The following is a 15,684-nucleotide window of genomic DNA, read 5'->3' as shown; positions in this document are numbered from 1 at the left end:
CCCTCCAGCCCTGGAGAGGAGGACAGGCTGAGGAGGCCAGGCCGAGCCCCTGGAACCATCCCGTCCTGTATCATATCTGTAAATACTGCGAGGTGAAGCCCCCACCCGTCTTTAAGACCCCTTGGGGGCGAGGGCGTTGCCTCACCCCACCCCACGTTTCTGTACCTCCCTCTCAGACACCGTTACTGTAAGCTTGCAGGCCTCAACTGTGGCCAAGGCAGGCCCCGCTCTCTCAGGCCCTATGGGGTCAAAGGCCTTGGGCCCGTTCACCCCAAAAAGAAACCCAGTGTGGGGGCGAGGGAAGAGAAGGGCTCGCCCGGAGCCACTGCTGGAAAGGAATTAACTCTCCAAAGGTCACCCCCCACCCCCCACCCCCTACCTGGTCAGGCCTTCATGGTTTCTGCCCTGAGCCCCCCATGAGTGGGCATTGGGGGTGGGCACTTTGGGAAGGGGCGGACCCCAGGGGAAAGCAAAGGGCTTCTCAGGGAACCCCCACATTCTCTCACTGAAGTTCCCCACCAGGATGGTCCCGTGGCCAGAGCCCCGAGTCCCTGGGCCCTCTTCAAAGGAAAAAGAGGCTCAGGGCATGACTTCATGAACAGCGAGTGACCAGGCTGGTGTGGCGGGGTGGAGCCCCCCACCTACCCACTGCCTGCCCATGTCCTCTCCCCCACGTCTGGGGCTGGGAACCTAAGCTCCCTTCCCCATCATAGTCCCCTCCCCTGAAAACCCCCTTTGGAGAGTTAATTGTCTGTGTGAGGTGCTTAACCTATTAGCCCTGAGAACACAAAGCAATAATCTTTGTTACTGAGATGCGCGGCTGTTTGTGTTTTTTTTTTTTTTTTAATGTTTCCTAATAAAAGAGAAGCTGCATTTTATTGGTTTTTATTTTTAATTTTCTACACACTTGAGCTGAGTCATGAGAGACTTAGCTTTCCTCTCCTCCCCTTCCTGTGATCCCCCCACCCCACTGGGCCCACCCATGGGCTCAGGGCCTTGGAATTCCGTTTTCTGATTTGTTTGGGAAATTTTTTAAAAAAGATGTTACACGGTGTTTTGAAGCCAGCAAGTTACCACCCTCCGGTGTCTCTTCTCTCCACATCTGTAACTTCTTTTTCCAGGTTTTATTTTCAGTTTTGAATTCCTAATAAATTATTTGAAAACGGGCCTGAGCTTGTGTCTTGTATCTCTCTGTGCGTTCAGAACTTGGTACCCCAAAGATACCCTGTTTTCCCTTAATTTCTGTTTTCCTCCTGGAATAATCTTTACTTGTCAATCCAGCTCCCATCTCCAATTTCTTGACCAGCCTCAAAACTTGGTGTTGATGATGAGATACCATTTCATACCCAGTAGGATGGCCATCATCAGAAAACCAGAAAGTAACAAATGTTGGTGAGGATGTGGAGAAATGGGAACCCCTGTTGCATTGCTAGTAAGAATGTAGGATGGGCAGTTACTGTGGAAAACAGTTTGGCAGTTCTTCAAAAAGGTAAACATCGAAATCCCATATGATCCAGCAGTTCCACTCCTCGGTATACACCCAAAGGAATTGAACGTAGGGGCTCAGAAAGATGCTGTGCACCAATGTTTACAGTAGCATTATCCACAATAGCCAAAAGATGGAAGCCACCCATGCATTTATCAACAGATGAATGGATAAATAAGGCCTTTCCATACAGTGGAATATTATTCAGCCATAAAAAGGACTGGAGTACTGCTATGTGCTACAACACGGATGAACCTTGAAGAATTAGGCTGAATGAAAGAAGTCAGACACAAAAGGACAAATATTGTATGATTCTACACATTTGAGGTGCCGACTCATTGGAAAAGACTGATGCTGGGAGGGATTGGGGGCAGGAGGAGAAGGGGACGACAGAGGATGAGATGGCTGGATGGCATCACTGACTCGATGGACGTGAGTCTCAGTGAACTCCGGGAGTTGGTGATGGACAGGGAGGCCTGGCGTGCTGTGATTCATGGGGTTGCAAAGAGTCGGACACGACTGAGCGACTGATGTGATCTGATCTGATCTGATTAATAGAATCAGCAAATTCATAGAGACAGAAAGTAGATTAGGGGCTGGGGAGGAGGGAGTGGAGAGTTAGTTATTGCCTAGTGGTTACAGAGTTTCTGCTTGGGATAATGAAAACATTTAAGAAATGGATTGTGCATAACATTGTGAATATAATGAATGCCACTGAATTGTACAGTGAAAAATGATAAATTGGGAAGGGGCTGTAAAAAACAGTAAATTTTGTTATGTATTTTTTTCCACTTTAAAAAAAAAACTTGGCATCGAATCCCTTACTCTCACGTGCTCAGTCGTGTCTGGCTCTTTGCAGCCCCATGGACTATAACCTGCCCGGCTTCTCTGTCCAAAGAATTTTCCAGGCAAGAACCCTGGATCGGGTTGCCATTTCCTACTCCAATGGATCTCTTAAGTCTCCTGCATTGACAAGCAGATTTTTTACGACTAGCACCACCCTTGCCCTGCTTTGCCTTAAACTCAAAGAGAATCCTAAGAGGGTGAGGCAGGAAAACTAGCTCAGGTGGGTGTGGGTAATCCCCCAAAGTTAGATGTGGTGGTTCCAACACCTGGCTCCTCCCTTTCCTAGCTGAGGGTCCTCAACCTCTCTGAGCCTCAGTTTTCTCGTCTATTAATGGGAATGATATAAAAGGTCACATGGTAAGATTCTGTTTATGTGAAATAGCTAGAAGAGGTAAATCCATCAGAGATAGAAAACAGATTGGCTGGGGCTGGAGGGAGAGGGGCAAAGGGGAATAAACTCAATGGTTAAGGGATTTCCTGTGGGGTGATGAAAATGTCATTAAAGGCGGTGGTGGCATGACATTGTGGATCTAATAAAAGCCACTGGATTGGTCACTTTGAAATGGTTATTTTCTAATGTGTAAAGGAATTTCACCTCAACAAATTTAAAAACAGAATGGCAGCAGTAACTAGGGTGGTTGTTAATTAAACAGGGAGGGCAGACAGAGGATTCAACACCAGGCAAGGCACAAAGTAAGTGTTTAGTGAATAGTAGCTGCTATGAATCCCAAGGTTCCTCCAGGTGATTGGGGCTCAGCAGTGGCTGCCCCCTCCTGGGTGGTCCCCACTGGCTCCCACACTCATTCAATAAATATTCCCTTAGCATCGACTGTGCGCGCATCACTGTTAAGAACTGAAAGGGTGACCAATCTGTCCTGCTTTGCCAGGGACTTTTCTGGTTTGAATACAGGAAACTCTGTGTCCCAAGAACCCTTCAGTCCTTGAAGGGGGGGAAAAAAATCAGAACAATTAGTCATCTGAAAGGCAGTGATTTCAGTTGGGTGTGTATGCTGCTGTCACTTCAGTCGTGTCTGACTCTGTGCGACCCCATAGATGGCAGCCCACCAGGCTCCCCCATTCCTGGGATTCTCCAGGCAAGAACACTGGAGTGGGTTGCCATTTCCTTCTCCAATGCAGGAAAGTGAAAAGTGAAGTGAAAGTGAAGTCGCCCAGTCATGTCCAACTCTTAGCGACCCCATGGACTGCAGCCTACCAGGCTCCTCCGTCCGTGGGATTTTCCAGGCAAGAGTACTGGAGTGGGGTACCATTGCCTTCTGCGAGTTGGGTGTGTAGGGGGTGGGGGTCAAGTTCTGCTAAAATCTGCAAGAAGGGTAAGAATTAACTAGGCAAGGCTCACATGGGAGGAGCATACCAGGAGGAGAGACCAGCAGTTGCAAAAGCCTTGAAATGGGAGAAAGCACAAGGACTTCAATCAAGAGAGCTGAGAGAAGGCTTCCTGTGGCTGGAGAAGAGGGTATTCCACCCCACTCTGGGCTGAGAGGTAGGTAGGGGCAGAGGAAATTGGGCCTCTAGGCTGATTTTGTTTCTTATATAAGAGCCATGGGAAGGCGTGAAGGGTTTTAGGCAGTGGAGTGAGAGACTGATGACGTGATGTAATCGGTGGGTTTAAACATGTCATCAGCCCACACCATAGGGAAAAGATTTGAGGAACGCCATTGTGGAGGGAGCACAGGGTCACTGAGGAGGGTGCTGCAACCATCTGGGCAAGGGATGCTGGGACAGGTACCAGGTATTGGAGGTTGGTGTGGCTTGACAGCTGGACTTGCAAGGGACTGGACGGGAAAGAGACTGAGTATGGGGAGAGTTCCCGGGTTTCTGAAGAAGGTCAGCGTCCTCGGTGGGTGTGCTCAGTTTGAGAAATACTTTCAGCTGAGCCCAGATGTACTGGAAACAGACAGAGTGATGAGAGAGGGGGAAGGGAAACAGTTCCTTAAGGTGACCCCAGCCAAGTTAAACCCAGTCCAGTGTTACCTAAGGCTTTCTGGGAACTTCCCAACAGCCCAAATTCGGGGCTCAGTGCCAGATTAAGAGGCAAGAACATGCAGGTTCAAATCCTATTTCCATCACTTTCCAGCTGTGTTGACTTTGAGCTGGAACTTAAGTTCTCTGAACCTGTTTAATAATCTATAAAAATGAGATGACGACAAAAATAGTTAACTATGTCAGAAGATGGTTGTTAGGACGAAAAACAATGTAACACTCTTCACCCAGGGCTGAACAGACAGAAGCACTCAGTAAATGGTAGGTGCACTTAAGCATTTCCTAGAAGCAGGAGCTGTGTCCTCCAGGGGCTGGCCAGGCATGACCTTGCTAGAGTGTGGGTATGTCATCACCTGAAGGAGTCAAGAAGCTATACTTAGCCATTCTTTCCACTGGACAGTGTGTTTTTCCCAGGCTGGGAGAAGCTGTGCTGTACACACCTGTGCAAGGGCAACAGCAGGTCACGGTGCAGATCCCAGGGGCCTGGTGGGCTATCAGTGACCTCCCAGGTCCATCCCGCTGCCACCTCCGTGTCCCCTGCAGAGGTCTGGATTGTCACATTTATCTCGTCTCTTTCCAGGGGGAGAGGGTTCCAGTAGCAGTCTGACCCCTCTCCCACCAGCTGCTTTGCTTAAGCCCCGGCACAAATTGCACGTGGGAGTTTGTCCAGCCTGCCCTTGTGGAAGACTTCCAGCTGGCTGGGGTCGCGGGGAGAGAAACAGGCAGGACTAAACCTCCTTCTGGCCTCCAGGGGCCTTTGACATTCCCACCTGCTACTACAATTCCCTGTTGTGAGGTGACATTGCGTTATCATCAGTGCCAGATCCAACTTGCATCCTGCTGTGTGACATTGGGGCAGTCACTTAACCTCTCTGAGCCTCCATCACCTCTGTAAAGTGGAGTTCATCCTTGGACCTGCCTCAGAGGGCTGTGCCAGGTTCTTAGCATGCAACTTGGACTGTTAGCGGTCAGTAAATGGTAGTTAATACTATTAGCTTTAGAGGATTTTTATAGCATCAGCTACTCCTCCTTCTTCAGATCACCCCCAAACAGGAGCAGTGCCTATTCTCTGCTTTGTTCTCAGCCCCAAAGAATCCTACACAAGAGGGACTTAGCATTTTGTTGGCCACGACTCCCTTTTCCTGGGCAGCCTTCACTCATTCTGAAGAGGCAGAACCACCTTCCAGGCTGAAGTTGGGTCCTGAGTTAACCCTGTTCTTCTTCCAGGAGCTCTCACAGGTCTCCTCCCTACACCTCTGGGCCGGCCCCGGGACAGGTGCTGTGGCACCCTGAGGGGCACTATGCAATAGAACCTTCTGTGACGATGGAAATGTTCTAAGTTCGTGCTGTTCAAAACCACAGCCCCTGGCCATTTGTAGAACCTTCTCTGACGATGGAAACGTTTTAAGTTTGTGCTGTTCAAAACCACAGCGCCTGGCCATTTGTAGCTATCGAACACTTGCAATGTGGCTGGTGGGACTGAAAAGCCAATTTTCAATATTATTTGCTACTTAAATAGCTACTTGTGGCTAATGGTTACCATAGCTATTGGCTATGGTACACTGGTATGCACACTGGCTAATGGACTGATGTAGAATATCTACAGGCAAGTAGGAAGAGATGGGTGGTGAAAACCCTGGATCAAACAGGGGCAGAGTCAGGCCCAGGCAAATAAATCCATTCCCCTTTCTGGGCCTGTTTCCCTATCTGCTTACTAAATGCTGTTTCAGTGTTACTGCATTAGCTGAAGGACCTTTTTCTGGGGCTCTTGGACTTGGAATGAAACCAGGAAGCTCTTCCAGATGGATTTCTTCTTTCTTGCCCCCAGTACCTGTTCAAGGGCAAAGTACAGAGCTGGAATCCTGAGGTGCATGCGTGAGCAGAGGTCACAAGAGTCAGAATTATCAATTCTTCTCTGATTCATGTGACATAACCTAACATAACCTTGCCAAGGGCAAATGGAGGTGTCTCAGTGGGAAGAGACAGGTGTGGGTTCAAGTCTTGGCATGGCCATTCCCAGCTTCATCCCAGGCTGAACCTTATCTAGAAGTTCTCACCTGGAAAGCGTTCTCATCTAGAAAGTGCCCAAGATCCACTCCAAGACAAGAGACGATCAAACCCAGCATGGCCATGGGATGAAAATGACACTTCACCTCTGTGACCTTCCTCCCCCAAACCCATCGCCAACCCCCAGTCTTACCATGAGAAAAACATGAGACAAATTCCAAGAGAGGGGCATCTTATGATACACCTGACTAGTATTCCTCAAAATGCCCAGGTCCAGGGGGCTTCCCTGGCAGTCCAGCTAAAGTCCAGTAAAGACTCCGCACTGCCAATGAAGAGCATATGGGTTTGACTCCTGGTCAGAGCCACCAGGCTCCTCAGACCATGGGATTCTCCAGGAAAGAATACTGGAGTGGGATGCAATTTCCTCCTCCAGGAGATCTTCCCAACCCAGGGATTCAACCCATGTCTCCTGCGTCTCCTGCATTGCAGCTGGATTCTTTACCACTAGCACCACCTAGGAAGTCCAAAATAATAATAAGTCATGTCTTACGAAGTGAATTTCACCTAAAAAATGTCATATAGACCTTTGATATGACAGCTGTAAAATTCTTTTTATTCTACAAGTCAGATCCAAGCCTTTATAATTCCCAAGTCCAGGGTTTTCTTACAAATCTGCGGTGGGGGACTGGGAGAGGGAGTGGTATTGCTGGAGTGAGAAAAAAAATTCAAGGTGTGCCTTAGAATCAGATGTCCTAAGTTGGAGCCCCTGCTTTGCATTTGCTAGCTGTGTGATCTGGGGCAAGTCGCTTCACCTCTCTGAGCCTGTTTCCTCACCAGCAAAGTGCATGACTGATGGGAACTTTTCAATGAGACCCACAGCCCAGACTCAGGCTCATGAGAGGACCTGGAGGCAATAGTCACTTCCTTCCCATCCCCCTTCTCCCAGTTGTTCAACGGGGTTGACAGCCACCCCTCCACACACACACATACACACGCATACACACACACAGTGTTGAAGCTGGACTGAGTAAAAAGGGGTGGATAAAAGAAAAAAAAAAAGAAGAGAAAAAGAAACACACACACACACACACACACAAGGGGTGGGTATGAGGGTCAAAATTCAAAGGTGTGCAACTCCACAAATAATCCCTTTCATTCCAAAGGGTGGATGACAAATACGCACACTACTTCCAAGGACCCCCGGCTGGCAGGGCTTGCTTGTTGCTCAGGATTATTTCTGCAACAGACTCAAGGCCAACTCAGAGTCAGCAGGGAGCAAAGCAAACACGACAGTCTTATCTCAAGGCAGCAGGGCAGCTATAAGGAGGGAGGCCATAGTGACATCAGTTTTTGCTCACCAACCTGACAACAGGATGAGACTCCTGGTGTTGGCTGCTCTGCTCACAGGTAGGCAAGTGCCCTCAGCCCCACCCCTTCCTGCCCTGGGATCTCTCTCCTCGGCAATGGGGGCCAGAGGTCACAGGGATGGCCAGACCTAGGGTCTTTTTCAGGGCTCACCGTGGGGCTTAAGAGCTCCCATATTGGGGTCCCCTCAAATCCCCCTCGATGGGCTTTCCAAGTGGCACTAGCGGTAAAGAACCCAGCTGCCAATGCAGGAGACCTAAGACACAAGGGTTCAGTCCCTAGGTTGGGAAGATCCCCTGGAGGAGGGCATGGCAACCCACTCCAGTATTCTTGCCTGGAGAATCCCCATGGACAGAGGAGTGTGGCAGGCAACAGTCCACGGGGCCACAAAGAGCCAGACACGACTGAAGTGACTTAACACACACACACACCAACAAATTCCCCCACATCTGGCATCTTCTCCACCTTTAGGTCTGAACTCAGATGACCCATCTCAGAAAGGCTTACCCTCCTTGTCCATCCAAGCTAAGAGCACCTCTTCTCTCTCTCCTTGGAGTGGGCCGCTATTTCCTTCTCCGGGGGATCTTCATAACCCAGAGATGGAACCTGCATCTCCTGGTGGCAGGTGGATTCTTTACCACTGAGCCATGGCCTTGGTACAAGGGCTTCTCAGTGCCTGTCTTGGCCTGCAGCATGTCTCTTGTTGATTCATTTCATTTTTTATCCCACCCCCACACCTAAGCATGGACTCCTTGAGAGCGGTGATAGTGCTGTTTGCACCATTTAATGAATGGATTAACAGAATCAGAATTAACTAGAATTCAAATCACACCTCATTCAGCCATTATTCATGCATTCAACATAGATGGTGTCAGAGTCTCTAAGGTATCAGGCTCAGGGTTGAGACTGAGGACTGTTTCCTGTCTGGGGGTACGCTCATGCATTCGAGCAGTACCTCCGTGCAGGTCTGGCCTCTGCAAAGAGCAGAACTGGTGGGATCAGAGAGAAAGAAAGAGGAGGGAAGCAGGAGAGGGGTCCGGAGAGGGGCCAAGGCAGTCAGGCCACTCCTGTCTGAGCACAGCTCCACCACTCCTCTGGGGTCTGCTCCTGGATGCAGCCACTGTCAGCTGCCACCATGGAGGCTGCTCTTGAGAGAAAGTGACCAGCTGCCACCCTTCCTGAGTCCTGGAGCCTAAGCACTTGGAGCGACTCCAGTGTCCACAGCATATCAAGGACAGGAAGGGCCAGGCATGGGGCAAAGAGACGACACTAGGGGCTGAAATCACTCAGCACCATCTTTATGGCACCAAATCTCACAGGTAGGGCTCTACACCTGAAGTAAAGAGGTCCTAGGAACTTACACTGGCAGTCCAGTGGCTAAGACTCTGTGCTCCCAATTCAGAGGCCTGGGTTCGATCTCTGGTCAGGAAACCAGATCCCACATGCTGCAGCTTAAAATCCTGCATACTACAACGAAGATTAGCCACAACTAAGACCTGCTGCTGCTAAGTTGCTTCAGTCGTGTCTGACTCGGTGCGACCCCATAGACGGCAGCCCACCAGGCTCCCCCGTCCCTGGGATTCTCCAGGCAAGAACACTGGAGTGGGCTGCCATTTCCTTCTCCAATGCATGAAAGTGAAAAGTGAAAGTGAAGTCGCTCAGTCGTATCCGACTCTTAGCGACTCCATGGACTGCACCCTACCAGGCTCCTCCATCCATGGGATTTTCCAGGCAAGAGTACTGGAGTGGGGTGCCATTGCCTTCTCCACAACTAAGACCTAGCACGGCCAAATAATTTTAAAAAAGAAAAGAGATTGTCCTGTTGAGAATGGAGGCCACATGGGCCTCCTCACCATTCTTCACACTCCTGGCCCCCCTCAACCTCGTCATCCCCTAACCCAACCCCCCATTTAGATTCCCTTGCTGCTGCTGTTGCTAAGTTGCTTCAGTCATGTCCGACTCTGTGTGACCCCAGAGACGGCAGCCCAGCCGTCCCTGGGTTTTCCAGGCAAGAACACTGGAGTGGGTTGCCATTTCCTTCTCCAATGCATGAAAGTGAAAAGTGAAAGTGAAGTTGCTCAGCTGTGTCCGACTCTTAGCGACCCCATGGACTGCAGCCTACCAGGCTCCTCCGTCCATGGGATTTTCCAGGCTGGAGTACTGGAGTGGGGTGCCATTGCCTTCTCCGTATATTCCCTTACTGTACTTCAATTTTGACACTTCTAACACAATATCCCATTTCCTTATTTATTACCTTTATTGCTTACTGTTTTTTCCTGCACTAGATCATAAGCTCAAAGAGGTTACAGATTTTTTATTTGTTCACTGATGTGTCTCCAAGGGCAGTGACTAGCATATAATAGGTGCTCAATAAATATTTACTGAATAAATAATGGAAATAGCTTTAAATTATAATATATTCGCACAAAAACTAGTACACAAATGTTCACAGCAGCACTATCCATAACAGCCAACAAGCAGAAACAACCCAAATGTCCGTCAAATGAGGAACAACTAAAAAAATGTGATCTGTCCACACGATGGAATATTAATCAGCCATAAAAAGGACTGAAATGCTGATACCTGTGATAACAAGGATAAAGCTCAAATCTTATGTGAAGTGAAAAAAGCCAGTCACAAAAGGCCACATATTGTATGATTCCATTTACACAAAGTGTTCAGAATAGGCAGTTCCATAGAAACAGAAAACAAATTAGTGGTTGCCAGAAGGGAGGGGAGAAAGGGGGAGTGATTGTTGATGGGCAGAGGGCAACATTTTGGGGTGATGAAAATGTTGTGGAATTAGTATTGATGGTTGCACAATTCTGTGAATATACTAAAAACCACTGAATTGTGTGCTTTGCTTAAAATGGTGAGTTGCACGTTTTGCGAGTTGTTTAGAAAATGCCTACTCGCTTTACCAGGTTCCTGTACCCAGCTCTTTTCAGAGGAGGCAGCTGATGGGGGGTCAGGGGGACAGCATGGGGCCTGAGAGGGCAAGCAGGTAGTAAGGTCCCTGGGGCGCCGGCAGCCAACCAGGACATATTTGAACTCTGGCTATGTCCTCCTGCAGTGGGTGCTGGCCAGGCTGGCCTCAACTCGAGGGCGTTATGGCAGTTCAACGGCATGATTAAGTGCAAGATCCCCAGCAGTGAACCATTGCTGGATTTCAACAACTATGGCTGCTATTGTGGCCTGGGTGGATCAGGGACCCCTGTGGATGATCTGGACAGGTGAGTTGCTCTGCCGGGAAAGTATCCCTGAGATGGGGGAGGGCAGAAGACAAAGGTCAAACAAGACACACAAAAAAAGGGGGGGGGGAGATTTGCCTATTTGCTAAAGTAACACATGTTCACCTCTTAATTGAGGGGAGTGAGGGGAAAGCTGAAGGTTGGCGGGGGAGGGTGTGTGTGTGTGTGTGAGCTGAAGGTTGGTGGGGGAGGGTGTGTGTGTGTGAGCAGAAGGTTGGCGGGGGAGGGTGTGTGTGTGTGTGTAAGCTGAAGGTTGGCGGGGGAGGGTGTGTGTGTGTGTGTGAGCTGAAGGTTGGCGGGGGAGGGTGTGTGTGTGTGTGTGTGTGCTGAAGGTTGGTGGGGGAGGGTGTGTGTGTGTGTGTGAGCTGAAAGTTGGAGGGGGAGGGTGTGTATGTGTGTGTGTGTGTGTGAGCTGAAGGTTGGCAGGGCTGGGTGTATGTGTGTGTGTGTGTGTGTGAGCTGAAGGTTGGCGGGGGAGGGTGTGTGTGTGTATGTGAGCTGAAGGTTGGTGGGGGAGGGTGTGTGTGTGTGAGCTGAAGGTTGGCGGGGCAGGGTGTATGTGTGTGTGTGTGCGAGCTGAAGTTTGGCAGGGGAGGGGGTGTGTGTGTGTGTCTCTGTGAGCTGAAGGTTGGTGGGGGAGGGGGTGTGTGTGTGTGAGCTGAAGATTGGTGGGGGAGGGGTGTGTGTGTGTGTGTGTGTGTGTGTGTGTGTGTGTGTGTGTGTGTGAATGCTGCCCTCTAGTGGCAGGACTTTACAACACAAACGATCACTGCAAAGATTCAATCTTCCAGCTGGAGTGAAACCATCACTGCCTCTTGTGCTGTATAGGCTTGTGCTGTGTTCCTGCAACCATTTAAAAATCACCTTCAATAAACATGAGGAAAAGACTTACTGTTTTCAAGCCACAGGACCAGTACCTCTCAGAGCAGGTCATCTAAAACAGCCCCACCTGTTCCAAGGGAGCAAGTTCAGGCTGCCGGGCTGCCCTACCCATGCTCCTGCCTCAGCTCTGTTCCTCCCCTTCTCCAGGTGCTGCCAGACACACGACAACTGCTACAAAGAAGCCAAGAAACTGAACAGCTGTAAAGTCCTCGTGGACAATCCCTACACCAACAGCTACTCCTACTCATGTTCTAACAATGAGATCACCTGCAGCAGTAGGTTTACCCTCTTGTTGGCTCTTGTTAGCGGGCATGGAGGGAAATAATAGTAGTGATAGCCACCACTGACTGATCATTTTCTTGGTGCCAGGCAGTATCTCCTTTAATCCTTGAAACAACTGTATGGAATAGGTACTGTTATTATCCCCATTTTACAGATGAGGAAACTGAGGCTCAGAAGCCTGGACAAATTGTCCAAGGGCACACAGTCCCATAAATGGTGGTGTTTGGTTTTTGAACATAGGTCTATATCACTCCAAAACCTCTGCTTTTAACTGCCAAGCCATACTGCTTTGTTTATTTCATAAAAAGAGCTTAGAACTCCCACATATCAGGCTTTCATTACATGCCAGGTACTAGGCAAGGTGTGCATATGTGATGGGTCTTATTAAACCCATTTTACAGGTTAGGAAGCTGAGGCCCCAAAGTAGTCACTTGCTCCAAATCACACAACCTATGAGTGGGCCAGCATTTGAACTCGGTTGCTTCTGACTTTTAAGGCTCGGGTCTTAACCACTAAGTTATGCAGCGTTCATGATGAAACATGTCCCTCCATGAAGACAGTTCTGGAGACCAAGACAATTCAGAGAGGTGTAGGGTTCTGTCTTATGAGACCAGCATTCTAGATTTTCATTGCCCTTAATTTTGCAATCACAGATACATCCCAATTTTTGAAAATTGTACTAACAACACTGGAATCACCATAGTCCAACTCCCAAAATGCCAAGAAAAGACTGACCTGGCATCCCATCACCCTAAGAAATAAACAGTTTCATGACTCTATTCCTTTTAACCAGGGATCCAACCCCTGCAGAGGAACCGCAGAGTTTGCTGGACCACCAGGGAATTCCTTCAACCTGTTCCTTTAAATCATATACATATTTTCTCCATCTCTCCAGCATTTTCTCTTTTCTCTCTGCTTTATTTTCTCCACTGAATTTCCTAATAGCTGACATATTAATGTTATTCCTTCATTTGCTGTCTCTCCAATAGAAAGGATTCACAAGATCAGAGGTTGTCTGTTCTCTTTATGGCTGTGTCCCCAGAGTCTAGATCAGAGCTTGGAATCATAGGTGCTCTCGATGTAAATGTTTGATGAATGCAGTCTAGATACAATCTTGCCTTCTGTGTTTTTCTCACTTATCACTTTATGACCATGTTTCCATGGTCTCACAGTCTTCCTTATTACTTCTTTCAAAGCTGCATAAAATAGCTTGATTTGCTTACACAGTCCCTGGTAACAGAGATTTCAGTTGTGCTCTACTTCAGAAAGCCAGATATACAGAAAATCATATTTTTGCCCTGAAACTTGATCAGTAAGAATTTCTTTCTATGGATTCTGGACTTCTTTACTAATCTGCTGAAAGCTATAGACACTCTCCCAGGGAATCACACACACCACGCATACATGTTTGCAAATAATTTATTTTTAATGCAACTGTCTTCTTCCCCTACAAGCAAGTCAAGAAGCCTTCAGCATAAGACACTGATTCAAATTATAAACAATAACTTGCTAGACACACACTACTATATATCAGTTCAGTTCAGTCGCTCAGTCGTGTCCGACTCTTTGCGACCCCATGAATATAAAATAGATAAATAACAAGGACCTATATAGCACAGGGAACCATATTCAATATCTTGTAATAACCTATAATGGAAAATAATCTGAAAAAGAAAATATAAATGAATCACTTTTGCTATACACCTGAAACTAACACAACACTGTAAATCAACTCAACTTCAATAAAACAAAATTAAAAGAAAAAAAATAACTCGCTAAATAATTATCTCATTATGCATACTTTATAATCTAATTAAGCACTAATTTATGCTTAATGAGTGGTTGAGGAAAACATGCATGATTTTTAAAAGAAAGGAGTAGAGAAACAAAACCTTAATAAGATTATTGAAGGTAAGCAGATATACATAATTAAATTATGGATAATAAAGCTGAAATGCATTTTAAATGTTATCTGTGTTGTTTCTTTTGGTTACAAATGTAAATGAGGTCAAAATAATATAATTTCAAATTCTCCAGTAATGTATGTCATAGAAAGCAGAAGGCATCTATAATCCTAATACCCAGGAAAACCAGTTATATATATTGCACTTCAGATTTTTTCAGCATATACTATGCACTTTTTACTGTTAATAAAATATCTTGGAAACATTTCCACATATAGACACAATTATTTTAAACATCTCTATAATACTCTATTGTAAGGACATTCTGTAATCTTAAGAATATGTGCTTTAAAGTAGAGAAATTGGCTTACAAAACTTCACTAAGTTGAAATGTAAAATATTTTGCTGCCTTGAGTATGTGTTTTAGTATTTCCCATACGATTTGCAGTTGCTTATCTATGTTATCAGTGCTCTGTGGTTATATGGGTTTTAAGAGCAGTGAGTTCATTTATAAGTGTGAAACAGAGAACATCCCAAAAGCAGCTATCGTACCTTAGGATCACCAGATAAAACAGGCTGCTCAGTTAAAATTCAATTATCAGATGGACAAGAAATGATTTTAAGTCTGTGTCCCAAATAGTGCATTTATTGTTGATCTGAAATTCCAGTATTTTTATTTGCTTTATCTGTCAACCCTAAATTTGCACCAGTGGAATTGCCAGCAGATCGTTTCATTTCATTCTTCCTGCCCCTGGATCGTACAAAGCATGAACAGCCTTGACTCAGTCCTCTATTCCTGCTCTATTCCAGGCGAAAACAATGCCTGTGAGGCCTTCATCTGCAACTGTGACCGCAATGCCGCCATCTGCTTCTCAAAGGTGCCATACAACAAGGAGAACAAGGACCTGAACAAGAAGTACTGCTAGATCTGAGTATCTTCCTGGGAAATTAGGATTCCCTTTGGGCCCCATGGCTTTGACCTTATACCATGTCCTCCAATAAAGCACCTATTGAAAGGCCTCCCGCTTGGAGACGGTTTTATTCTCTGCCTACTGAACATGACTAAATTTCTTCCTGGTTCTTTGGGAGCATCATTCGTTCCAGACCTGGAAGTTGAATTAGAGGGACACTTCTAGGAAGTGAGTACCACGACACCTGAATAATGATTAATAACCACGGATTATTTACTCTGCGCCAGAACTGTGTGTCTCTAGATTCTCTGGGCAGCCCTATAAGATTTAGACACTATTAGCAAATTCTATTTTTCTAAGCTGAGCTTCAGTAAGAAAGGTCATTCACCCACCGAGAGAAATGCATCTGGTAAAGAGCAAGGAAGGGATCTGAAGCCAGACAGTCCAACAGAACATCGGCTCTTAACCACACCCTGCCCAGCCTGAGGCGGTGGGCTCTTCGCTTTGAGTCAGACCTGCTCTCCCTGTTTCTCTGTCTTTTGCTTCCAACTGTGTTCAACCATTTTTTTTCTATAATTCCTTTCTAAACTCTACAAAGCCTTCACCACAGTCTACAAGCTGGTGTGTGTGTGCGTGTGTGTGTGTGCACACACACACATGCGCGTGCACATGCACGCACGGGAAAGAGAATTCTGGGAGAGCGAGAGGAATTCTGAGTGAGGGAGGCTGTGAGGGAATTCTGAGAGATG

The 15,684-nt window shown here is 47.1% G+C and overlaps 1 protein-coding gene across 1 annotated transcript; it reads left to right on the top strand.

Annotated features, from left to right (window-relative positions):
- The first annotated feature begins 3,582 nt into the window (after positions 1-3,582).
- PLA2G1B (phospholipase A2 group IB) lies at positions 3,583-15,035 on the top strand. The gene is made up of 4 exons (XM_055550385.1): positions 3,583-3,833; positions 10,779-10,938; positions 11,986-12,113; positions 14,835-15,035. Exons 1-4 carry the CDS (start codon positions 3,740-3,742, stop codon positions 14,948-14,950), a joined length of 498 nt encoding a protein of 165 aa, XP_055406360.1. The 5' UTR covers positions 3,583-3,739; the 3' UTR covers positions 14,951-15,035.
- The last annotated feature ends 649 nt before the right edge of the window (positions 15,036-15,684 follow it).

Source organism: Bubalus kerabau, chromosome 16 (genome assembly GCF_029407905.1).
Source record: "Bubalus kerabau isolate K-KA32 ecotype Philippines breed swamp buffalo chromosome 16, PCC_UOA_SB_1v2, whole genome shotgun sequence".
Classification (NCBI taxonomy): domain Eukaryota; kingdom Metazoa; phylum Chordata; class Mammalia; order Artiodactyla; family Bovidae; genus Bubalus; species Bubalus kerabau.
This window is presented reverse-complemented; position numbering and strand designations above follow the sequence as displayed.

Bases quoted from the DNA above. Each gene is read 5' to 3' on its own strand.
- PLA2G1B (XM_055550385.1), top strand. From the start codon at position 3,740: ATGGGAGAAAGCACAAGGACTTCAATCAAGAGAGCTGAGAGAAGGCTT. The intron at 10,939-11,985 runs GTGAGTTGCTCT...CCCCTTCTCCAG, and splicing joins CCTGTGGATGATCTGGACAG to GTGCTGCCAGACACACGACA. The intron at 12,114-14,834 runs GTAGGTTTACCC...GCTCTATTCCAG, and splicing joins CAATGAGATCACCTGCAGCA to GCGAAAACAATGCCTGTGAG.